The sequence below is a fragment of the Myotis lucifugus genome, unplaced genomic scaffold (assembly GCF_000147115.1).
Source record: "Myotis lucifugus unplaced genomic scaffold, Myoluc2.0 scaffold_5, whole genome shotgun sequence".
In the NCBI taxonomy this organism is placed as follows: Eukaryota; Metazoa; Chordata; class Mammalia; order Chiroptera; family Vespertilionidae; genus Myotis; species Myotis lucifugus.
Window position 1 is genome coordinate 14,595,686 of NW_005871053.1, and position 12,074 is coordinate 14,607,759.

General features: G+C 38.1%; 1 protein-coding gene across 1 annotated transcript in view; it reads left to right on the forward strand.

Annotated features, from left to right (window-relative positions):
- TTC21B (tetratricopeptide repeat domain 21B) overlaps window positions 1–11,720 on the forward strand; it is a 64,677-nt gene extending 52,957 nt beyond the window's left edge. The window contains exons 27-31 of the mRNA XM_023743585.1: window positions 719–914; window positions 4,920–5,144; window positions 7,177–7,297; window positions 9,809–9,876; window positions 11,284–11,720. Coding sequence (XP_023599353.1) covers window positions 719–914; window positions 4,920–5,144; window positions 7,177–7,297; window positions 9,809–9,876; window positions 11,284–11,361 — 688 coding nt within the window. The 3' untranslated portion in view covers window positions 11,362–11,720. The remainder of the gene's footprint in view (window positions 1–718; window positions 915–4,919; window positions 5,145–7,176; window positions 7,298–9,808; window positions 9,877–11,283) is intronic.
- The last annotated feature ends 354 nt before the right edge of the window (window positions 11,721–12,074 follow it).

The following is a 12,074-nucleotide window of genomic DNA, read 5'->3' on the forward strand; positions in this document are numbered from 1 at the left end:
CACACACAGAGAGAGAGAGAGCGAGCTGGGTGTGGATATGTGTTTAAAAAATAAGAAAAATGCTAGTACATATTTAAACTGTCATTGCACTTAAAATTTACAACCCTTTGACAGATATATAGTTTCTAAGCATCTGATAAGGAACTGAATGAGGAAAATAAAATAGACTTTTTATATGTCTGACAAACTTAGATTCAAATCCCAGGTTTACCATTTATTAGTTGTGTGACCTTTGACAAATTATTTCACCTGTTTAGGCCTTAGTTTTCTCACATATAAAATGGATTCAACATAGATTGAATGACATAATCCAGTGCTTAACACATAGTAGGTGCTTCAGTGATGTTAGTTACTTTTTGCTGCCTCTTTTCTTTTTCTGAATAGATACACCACTGATAATAGGATAATTCTACTTATTCTTAATTCTAGTTTTATATTAGCTAGAATGATAATACCACATGTATTGTCCAAATTTTATCTTCACATTAGAGTGAATAAATGTTTAATGGTATTTTTTTGAATCTATATTAATTTTGTTTAAAAAACACTTTATAACTGTGCTTTGTACTAGAAGAAAATGAGTGACATTCTTCAAAAGGATTACTTATAAATTGATGACAAAAAAAGAAACCATATGTACCCTAAATCTCATTTCATTCTCAATGAATTTGACTTTGTGAGTAGCAGATATAAGAGATTTATTTTTTATTGAATACAGTAATTCAACTGAGAAGCAAGAGTCTATGCAATTAGCAGTAAGAACGGCAGAAAAACTCCTTAAAGAACTAAAACCTCAGACTGCTGAGGGTCACGTACAGCTTCGAGTACTGGAGAACTATTGCCTGATGGCTACCAAGCAGAAATCTAATGTTGAGCAAGCATTGAATACCTTCACCGAAATAGCAACATCTGAGGTTCGTAGATCTTCTTTTTCAACTTCTTATGTTATGTTTCTACTAGAGTCCTGGTGCACGAATTTGTGCATGGGGGGCGTCCAGTCCACCTGCGGGGGCCGGAGGGGACCATGGGAGGTCGGCCGTCCCCACCCCTGATCAGGGTAGGGGGGGATCAGGGAGCTGGGCTGGTGGGGGGGAGGGGCTGCAGGAGGTTGGCCAGCCTCCTGGTCATTCCGGTCGCTTGGCCTTTATATATATAGATGATGGTATAGAAATATGTGTTTTGATTAGTTGTTTGTTTTCTGAAAATTGAATTAATTACTTACTAGTATTAAAAATTAGACATATAGCCCTGATCCGTGTGGTTTGGTTAATTGGGCATTATCCAGTGCACATTGAGGGGTCCCTGGTTTGATTCCCAGTCAGGGCACATGCCCAAGTTGCATGCTCAATTCCCGGAAAGGGGCATTCAATGTTCCACTCACATCAATGTTTCTCTCTCTCTCCCTCTCCCTTCCTTTCTCTCTATAAAATTCAATTTTTTTTAATTAGGTATATAGTTTGGCATAAATTGACACAGTGTACCTTTGTCTCCAGAGAGACACTGTCACTGTTTTTATGTGTTTATCACTGTCAGGATGGTGAATTCTGGAGAAAGGAAATTCTTCAAAAGGGCATAAATTAATTCTCAAGGGAACAGCTTTATCCCTGGAGAAGTCCTGTGTTGTTGATGTAGCCTAGCTTAAGTTACTAAGGGAAAATAAACACCTGGCTGCCTGCATTGCTCACCTTTTCACTTACGTGAATTTGAAAATTTTCCAAATGTAAGGCTAAGTGAGATCAATACTGACAACCTGTATCATGCAAATAACGACATTGATCTCTAGCAACACTGAAATAATTCCTACATCATTATTATTATTGTTATTATTATTATTATATTAAAGGCTTCCTCTTTTCCCCACTCAGACCCACCGTCCTTCTCATTCTCTGGTGTTCTATTTTCCGTTCCTCAAATGGTACTGTATTTCTTTAATTACTTGATATTAAGGAAGGAACTCTAGGCACCCACCCCATTAGCAGTTGGTAATAACTAGTTCTAAGCATACTCATTAGGTTTCATGTTCTTCACTCGATAATGTTGCAGGCCACTCATAAGTTTGTATCTGTCATAAGATTTACAGAGTTTTGCTGTGTTTTCTTGTGGTTCAGAAGTCACTGTGGTAACAATAAACCACCAAGGACCCCCACTGTGACCCTTTCCCCCTGCCTCCCAGACCTTGAAGGGATTTGGGGAAACCCATAGCCCCATTTGCTATTTGGTTCCAAGTGTCCTAGGTGGCACTGTATTACCATCTCAGCCACCCTTGGAACAGACAGCGAGATAGCATCAGCAGCAGCCCCATCCTGGAGCAGAGCCTTCTGCTGCCATTGAAGTAATGTTCCCTGGGGTTGCGCTCATTGGAATTGGCTGTGAGGCAGCAGGTGATGACAGTGGCTGACTGAACTGAGACCAGAAATAGGACTGTCATGTCAGACCAAGAAAATGTGTAAGAACATGATGAAGCACCATTTCAAGTAAGGTGTCACAGCCACCAAATGTGAAGGAGCATCCTAGCATGTAATGCAGGGGTGGGGAACATCTGGACCGCAGGCCACATAAGGCCCACAAAATCATTTGGTCTGGCCCTACTAAGGCATTACGGGTGAGTTAATTAAAAGTTTGGATAAATATAGCAGGCTAATTGTTAAGTTGATAATTTTGTATGGTCTGTGAATGATATTATAAATATCTAAATGGCCCTTGGCAAAAAAAAAAGGTTCCCCATCCCTGAATGTAATCAGAGTTTAAACTGTGGGATCTGAGAAAGAACACAAAAGCAGCAAGTGACATCACAGCTATTTCCTAGAAAGACGATCAGTTTTTGTGTAGGTGAGACTACAATATTTTTTTTTCATTCTTACATATGTGATTAGTAATATACTCTCCTCAAATCTGTTTACTGACCGAACTGTCCAAAGACTGGTATGTGCACTGAAGTTTCATAAGCAACAAATTTTATCTTGCACTTTTTTCGTTTAACTCATAGGCTGTATATCCTATATAGTAAAAGGGTAATATGCAAATCGACCAAATGGCAGAATGACCAGTCGCTATGATGCACACTGACCACCAGGGGGCAGACACTCAATTCAGGAGCTGCCCCCTGGTGATCAGTGCGCTCCCACAGGGGTAGTGCCTGCTCAGCCACAAGCTGGGCTGATGGCTGGCAAGTGCAGCGGCCCACCTCCGTGGTAGCGCTAAGGATGTCCAACTGCGGCTTAGGCCCACTCCCCGCGTAAGTGGACCTAAGCGGTCAGTTGGACATCCCCCAAGGGCTCCCGGACTGTGTAAGGGTGCAGACTGGGTTGAGGAACCCCCCACCCCCACCCCCAGTGCACAAATGTCGTGCACCGGGCCTCTAATATTAACTGTAATGAATATTGATTAAGCAGCCAGTGAGTATGGTACTAAGCACAATGGGAGTCACAAAGTTAAGCAAAGTATAGCTCCTTTTCTTCAAGTTTCTTATAATCTAGGGGCCATGAGGTAAGCATACTGACTGTGGTACAAAAAATTTATGACATTCTGTCCTAGAGTTGCAAATAAAAGTGCTGTAGGAAACAATATAAGTAGAGTTGGGAGGCCCTTTTGTGGAGAAGGTATGATGTAAGAAGAAGAAGCATAAATTGCATTTTCACAGGCAGAGATGGAGAAAGTGCATTGCAGGGTAAGGGGAAATAGGAACAAAGACAGGGAGGCAGGGAAACGGCATGTTCACAGCACTGTGCAACATTCAGATTGATTGAAAAAGAGGTGTGCAACAGGAATCGTGGGAGGAAATGGAGGAAAAAACATTAAGCACAGCAGTGCTTCCACTGGCTTTCATTCCATCACCTTGAACCATAAAAGCATGTTGTTGATAACATAGCTATATTGTCCTTTGTCATCCAAAATGTTGCTGCTGAGCATGAGAGAGGGGAGCTGGCCAAATGCATTAGGATGTCTGCACCAGAGAGACATCTTGGGGCTGAGGCCGGGGTTATAACTCAGATTTGCAGTTTTATTTTTGTTAATCTTCACCTGAAGATATTCTTTCCATTGCTTTTCAGAGAGAGTGGAAGGGAGGGAGAGAGGAGGAGAGAGAGACAGAGAAACAACAGTGTGAAAGAGACACATTGCCTGGTTGCCTCAACCGGGGGTGGAGAGTGAACCCAAAACTCAGGTACATGCCCTTGACTGGGAATCAGGCCTTTTGATGCAAGGGCCGATGCTGTAACCATTAGCAACACTGGCCAGGGCAGATTTGCAGTTTTAGAAACTATTATTGGGTTCACTCAGCCGTGATCAAGCTGTGAGGAATTTATTCATTCTAATCAAACTTGGTGTGTGATTTTAAAATCAGAGGGTTTATTTTTAAATGTGTAGTGGGGGATATGTTTAGTATTTGAAAAGATCTGGACAGTCTTACAGGGTCCTTCTCTTTGTGAGCTGTCCTAGGATCTGACTGACAAATTCATAGCCGGCCTCTATTTTCTTTCCCCTCTACGCCACATGGGGTGAGGGTGAGGACAAGGCTTGTTATTCCTTTTTACAGATGAAAGAATGAAGGAGTCAAAATGCAAATGTTGAGTCAGGATTCCACTGAAATAGGATTTTATTTTCTTGTATCTGTGCAAAACCAAAACAGCCAGGCAATCCCATTAAAGACTGAGTCACCCAAATTGTCTGGGATTGTGTGGTTGTGGCATCTGCAAATTTATTGAATTATCTTAACCAAGCAGCACCTCACCCAGCTTCTACATGGTAGGGTGAGCTTACCTGATGTGTTAATTCATGACCCTCTGACAGTTATCTGTGTGGAGCCAGAAATAGAATCCATATTATATGGCACTTGCTACTTTCCATGTGTTTTCCTTTTAAATATAGGGCATTTACTTATGTTTGTGTATCTGAGGGTCTAAAGTTTGGTTTTCTTACAGAAGGATCATATTCCAGCACTTTTGGGAATGGCAACAGCTTATATGATCCTGAAACAGACTCCACGAGCCAGAAACCAGCTGAAGCGGATTGCAAAAATGAACTGGAATCCTGTTGATGCTGAGGATTTTGAGAGGAGCTGGCTGCTACTTGCTGATATTTATATTCAGTCGGCCAAATACGACATGGCAGAAGAACTGTTAAAGCGATGCCTGCATCATAATAAGGTAGTCAATTGAGGGGTAAAACAATCATTGTTAACCTTTATTGTATAAGCCTTCTATAATAGGCTATTATAGAGTGTTGGTCCATTTCTAAGGATTCCTGTGTGTGTGTTTTGAAAATTCAGTGTTTATTCTTACCACAATCAGGAAACCAACATTAATAATAAGAAAGAAACCATTTGCCCTTGAAAATAAATATAAAAAACACACATTTATACAGTTTTAACTTTCAGCTGTAGTATGCCCTACTTATAGACAGTGTTTTGGAATGTCAAGTATTTGCCTGTGATTGCCCATGCCATCTCAGAACTGATGAAAATAGCAGAATTAATTAATTGCAGGCATCCATCCCTCCTGTTAAGAAATACTCGATGACTGTGCTGCAGCTGCATGGCTTCCCACAGAATCAGAATCCACTGTGTATAACATACTTTGTGGGGAAAAGTCTTTTCAGCATTTAATACGATTTGTTTAATAAGTCCTTATCTTTTTTAAATTTTTAAAAATATATTTTATTGATTTTTTACAGAGAGGAAGGGAGAGGGATAGAGAGTTAGAAACATCAATGAGAGAGAAACATCGATCAGCTGCCTCCTGCACACCGCCTACTGGGGATGTGCCCGCAACCAAGATACATGCCCTTGACTGGAATCGAACCTGGGACCCTTCAGTCCGCAGGCCGACGCTCCATCCACTGAGCCAAACCGGTCAGGGCAGTCCTTATCTTTAGGTATGAAATTGAAAATCTTAAAATCCTTAGAATTAAGGCTCTTTACTTAACAGTGCATTTTGGTGTTTAATCACACATACACAAAAAGGATGTCTTATTCAATAAAACATTTTTTAAAGTTAAGAATTTACTATTTGTTTAGACATATTTGTACTCATCTTAGAAACTTGGAGATAATTATCTTTACACATTCATATCAGTTATTTCAAATCTTTAATCACAGAAAATCAATGTTTTATTCTCTTCAAGCAAATTAAATTACAAAATGGATCATTTTTTTTTAAAGAGATCACTTGATACTACTCAGTTATTTTCTTAGGAACTTTAAAAACCTAAAATATCAAGCCTTTATCAACTTATAATTTATACATCTAAGTTTAAGTTATGTTGCCTTGAAAAACAAGAGAGTGCTCATTAAGAAGCTTTGAAAAAGTAAAACTATCAAATGGCTGATTTCATGCCAAGAGTTCCAGTTTGCCAGAACACTGACAGCAGTACATTGCATCATTGAAGGTGATGGCTACTGTAGAGGCTCAGCCCTGCTGGTTAGGCTTGTCAGTATTGGAAGCATAAGACTCAGGAGCTAGACCTCAGAAATCTTGAATTATGTAATTTAAAAATGGAGATCATCCAAATCTAGGACAGGAAATGTACAAAATGACACTAGGCCATCCTGTCATGTCAGATGGCAATGAGTGAACCTTATTTTGATTCTCATCCTAACAAACAAAAATTATATTGAGGCCATTGATATTTCAGTAGTCACTGGATACTTGGTGATGTCAAGTTGTTACATTTAGGTGTGACAAGTTGTGGTTCGTGGTTCGTGGTTATGTTTAAAGAAAGTTCTTATTTTTAAAGAAGCATAATAAAATACTTATGGATGAAATGACAATATCTGAGTGTTTATCTGATAATACAGAAGGACAAGTGTAGGGGATAGAGGTGAAACAGTATTAGCTATGAGTTCATTGTTGAAGATGTGGATTCATAGGGTTCATTACACTGTCATTTCTATATTTGTGTGTTGAAATTATTCACAATAAAATGTTTTCATGTATATGAACAAAATACAAATCCCCTTCTCACCCAAAAATTCTGATTCCAGGTTTGAGGTGGGGGCTTGGTCTCAGAATCTTTTATTAAATTCTTTAGATTATTTGATTGTGTAGATGAGGTTGAAAACCATTGTTTTATGTGCCATATAAATTAGTTAATATGGGTGACCTCTATGGTCATAAGCACCTCATAAAATCTTAGTGGTATGGAGCTTAGTTTATTGATACAACTTCCATTTTTCTTTAGTCTTGCTGCAAAGCTTATGAATATATGGGCTACATAATGGAAAAAGAGCAAACGTATACAGATGCTGCCTTAAACTATGAGATGGCATGGAAACATGGCAATCAGACAAATCCAGCAATAGGTGAGTTTAACAAATTAGACACTAGGTTTTTACAGGAAACCTGGGTTTTATTTGTAAACTAGAGGTCCGGTGCATGAATTCATGCACGTGTGGGGTTCCTTGGTCTGCCGGCAATCGGGGCCCATCAGGGCCGGTCTGGGGGAAGGAGGGTTGGCCGGCCATGGGAGGTTGGCTATGGGAGCACACTGATCACCAGGGGCAGCTCCTATGTTGAGCGTCTGCCTCCTGGTGGTCAGTGCGTGTCATAGCGATGGGTCAACCGGCCATTCGGTCACTTAGGCTTTTAAATATAGAGATATTCATTTAAATGCATTAGACTTCCTTTTTTAAGAACAAAATGCACATTAAGAGCTTACTTCTTTTGCCAGTCCTTCTGAAGAATAAATTTTATATTCACAATAAATTATTAGCTACTAATGTTTATTAAGTATCATTTCCTAAGATTCAAACTTTTCCTTAGTTCTTTCATTGTGCCATCTTTGTATTTTTTAGACTTCTTGAGTAAACATTTCTCAGAGGCTCTCAATTAATTCTTCAGTTTCTTCCTTAGCATTGTCATTGCATCCAATTCCTCCAACCTGCCTGCCATCTTAATAATTCAGGCCACATTTCTATTTGTCAGGCTATCCTTAATGTGGTCATATTCTTTCCATGGGATTCATGCTTCAGTGTTGTCACCAGGAAGGGCACCCGGAAGTGAGATCCAACGAGAGAAGAACACATTCATGTTTTTCCTTCACACCCATTCCCAGGTTATCTGACAGTCACTAGGCTGTTCATGTCATTTGTGTTACCCTCCCTCCCTTCTTTTCTCCCCCTTTCTCTCCCTCCCTCTCTCTCCCGTTTTTCCCCTAATTATAGAAGGTTGAATTCTTATAAGCTTAGCAGGTTTAATGCAGCTTCCATTTTTGTGTGTGTGTGCCATTTTTAGTCCTTTGTTTTTTTTTCTAAAAATTTTTAACAAGGTAACCTATCAAGTTTCTTTCAACATTAAAACTTTGTACTTCTAATTTAGTATTTTCACAGAAAAAAAAAAGTTTTGCAAGTATTTCTGTGGTGCTCTAAAATTTTTTAAAGCTTTTTTGTTTTTAAAATTATCCTAAGAGCGAAAAATTATTATCCTATTTTTTAGATGAGGAAGCTTGAAATGGACAGCTCAGATGACTTGGCTAAGGTCTCAAACCTAGTCAGGAAGTCAGAAGTTAAATCTAGGTGTTTTGGGCTCTAGTTTCCATGTAAAGTGTGTTTGGCATGGCATCTTAAATTGTTTTCCATTTTAAATGTCACAAACTCTCTTTAATAGTCCATTTTAGAATTTCTTTGTAAGGATACCAAGTTTACCTCTCTGAAGCTTACTGTTGCATCTAGGACAGTTCTGTGTGTGCCTGCATGTGTGCGTGTGCGCACTTTCATATGTGACTACATTAGCCAGTTATTTTTTTCAAACATATTTTGAAATTCTGAAACTGTATTTTGGTACTTTGACTAGAGCCCAAGAGCAGGCTGATAAATCTCAGAGGAAAGGCATGGGTGGGTGCAGAGAGATTAACCAAAGAATTTATATGCATAGCATAACGCATGGACACAGAGAGTAGTGTGGTATAGGCCTGGGGGTGGGGCGGGTGCAGGATGGAGGGGTCAATGGTGAAAAAGGGGTGATAGTTGTAATACTTTCAGCAGTAAAAATAAATTTAAAAAATAATGTTTTTTTTAAATAACACTTTTTCCTAAATTTTCGCCATTTGAAACATGACATTTCGGTATCAGTAATTGTGATAATTGCTACTCATCAATAATGTGGGATATCTGCTGACTAATCTACTCTGTTCTGGGCCACTCTCCCACCTGCTCTGCCCTCTCACCACGTCCTCTAGGTCCCTTTGGTTCCTGTGTGTTCTTTATACGTCCTGAAAGTGGTCTCCCTTCACACCCTCTTGGCTCAGTTTATGCCTCCTTCAGATTTCAAACATTGCCTGACACCACCCTCTCCCCTACCAGGTTTCTCATTATAGCTCATTTGGCCTGTACCTTTCTTTCATAGCATCTATCTCAGTTTTGAAATTATTCATTCACTTACATAATTGTTTTAATAATGTGCTGTCTTTCCACATAGGATGTAAACTTCATGACTGTAGGAACCAGTCTGCCTGGTGGTTTAGTGCTGAGTAAATCTATATTGTATAACTGAATAGCTGTTATCATTTACTGTCCTAGGATGAGTTTTTACTGTAGTCTGTAAGTTACAGAATCACACTGGTGGGATGACAGTCTCCTAACCCAAAAGTGTATTCACTGTGGTCCTTTTTCCAACTTCATTTTCTTTCCTACCTGTTCTCCTTTCATGTCACTCCACTTTCTGTTATCTCATCACGTCTGTCTCAGTGCAGTCACCAGCCTCTAGGTTCTCTAATAAGTAAGCACATAAAGGAGGAGGCAAAAAGGGAGCAATACTAGCAGTGTGCTCTATAAATAGTACTATATTATTATGGGTTGTTGTTTTTGTCTTAACAGGGTACAAACTGGCATTTAATTACTTAAAAGCGAAAAGATATGTGGATGCAATTGACATATGTCACCAGGTAACACTTAAATTTAGATTTCTTAAAATTTTTTAGATGCACAATTTCCTACTTTTAATTAACTTCAAGCTATATATGAATACGGTAGAGAGTGTAGTATTTTAGTTAAATGACTTATCAAATACATTCTGGACAGTTATTAGTTTTCAAAGTTTAGAAAAATTATACGTTTATTTCCATTTTAAAGAAAGAGGCCAGATGAGAAGCAAGTGAAATAAAACATTGTCTTTAAATTAGAAGATATTTGAGCATTGTTATAGGTTCTCCAGATCATTTTATTGTTCTGAATAGAAGTTCTGTGACTGTGTCTAAGTCTGGTTAATAGAGAATTCAGACTTATAAGTTAGACATAGAGATATTTCTGTGATGTAGAAGTCATTTGATTACATTTCTGTGATTGATCCCCTATTAAGTGATTCCTTACTGAAATGACAAATATGTCTTTAGAATTTGCAGTTTCTTTGTATGAACATTGTCCTGTTGATATTCCACATAAAACATTACATTAAGCATTGTTAGAAGCTCCCAGGAAAGCTCCTTAGAAAAGAGCTACATAATGTCCCTTATCCCAAATGCTGTGTCAGCATCCTTAGAGTCAATACTTGGTCTCAGCGATTGCTATTGATTATTGAGTCTCTCTGTAAACCAGTAGTTCACATTAAGGTTAAGGTTGTACATTAATATAAGGTTATACATTAGAATCATTTGTGGATTTTGGTCTTTTTTTAATGAGTATCTCCCCACTTCTAGACTCAGTAGTTCTGGAATTTTGTATGTTCCAAAATCACTCCAGGTAAATCTGATGTGTACTGCTGGTTAAAAATAATTCTCTAGCTGGTTTGGCTCAGTGGATAAAGTGTTGGCCTGCAGACTGAAGGGTCCTGGGTTCAATTCCTGTCAAGGGCACATGCCCGGTTTGCAGGCTTGGTCCCTGGTAGGGGTTGAGTGCAGGAGGCAGCCAATCAATGATTCTCTTTCATCATTGATGTTTCTATCTCTCCCTCTCCCTTCCTCTCTGAAATCAATAAAAAATATTTTAAAAAATAATTCTCTAAAGGTTCATTAAATATTATGTATAATAGTTGAATTTTAAAAATATCTTAATTTATTGATACATAGTTGTTTTCTGCAACTGACCTATTAAGGAAGTAATTGTATTTGTTGTATTTTCCACATGCAGTATTCATATACTACTGTTTTCATCTAATTACTAGTAATATGAATGAATCTTCATGTCACATCTCATCACAACATTTTTTAATTGCAATTATATTTGCTGTATTAATATAATGAAATCTAAACTGTAATGTTCATTACATGTAAGTTTTGTAGTTCTCCAGTTCTGGATAATTACAAGTTCTTGTGCTTTTTGTCTTGTTTTTATTTTTTTGCTCTCTGTTTTTACAGGTTCTTGAAGCACATCCAACTTATCCAAAAATAAGGAAGGATATACTTGATAAGGCTCGCACATCTTTAAGACCTTGAAAATTATTTTAATTTAGATTGGTGGTTAAGTGGGAAACGGATCTGCATTCTTCCAGTTCAAAATAGGTTTGAGCTAATTTTTTGTAATACAAGCATTCTTTTCTTTCTCCAGCAGAGGCTGCTATTGCATATAGAGAAATGCTATAGCAAATGGGTGTTTTCTGAGGGAGAGGGTGAATGAGTAGATGCAGATTTGATGTCTTTGTGGTAAAGATTATAACCCATTTATATAAAGAATATTTTATTAACAGTTAGGTAATTAAGTATCCTATGTCTTTTCTAAGGAATATGAGTTCTTTACTCCAGGAAATATATTTAAAATGAAACTATTCTCCATTAAAATTTTTTGTAACCTTGTTTCAAATATCTGAACAAATTTTCTTGTAAGTAACTTATGAAAAATATATATATTTTAATAAATATTTTAGAAATGTATGGTTTGTATTCCTCTTGGCACTCAAAAGACACGGTAAGTTTTGCTTCATTAGGGTGAGCTTCCCCTGCAGTCTGGAATGTTATGAGTACTGTTGCAGAAAATGTGGCTTTCCTAGAAAAAAATCATTTTGGAAAAACATAAAGAGTGTGAGTTCCCTTTCCCTTTATTAAGCTCATTCTTTCTGCTCTCACTGCCAGTGTAATCTTAAGAAATAATCAGTACCTGAAATCAGTTTAAGTGGTAAACCTTTGTAGCAGTATTTAACCTTTGTCCAAAG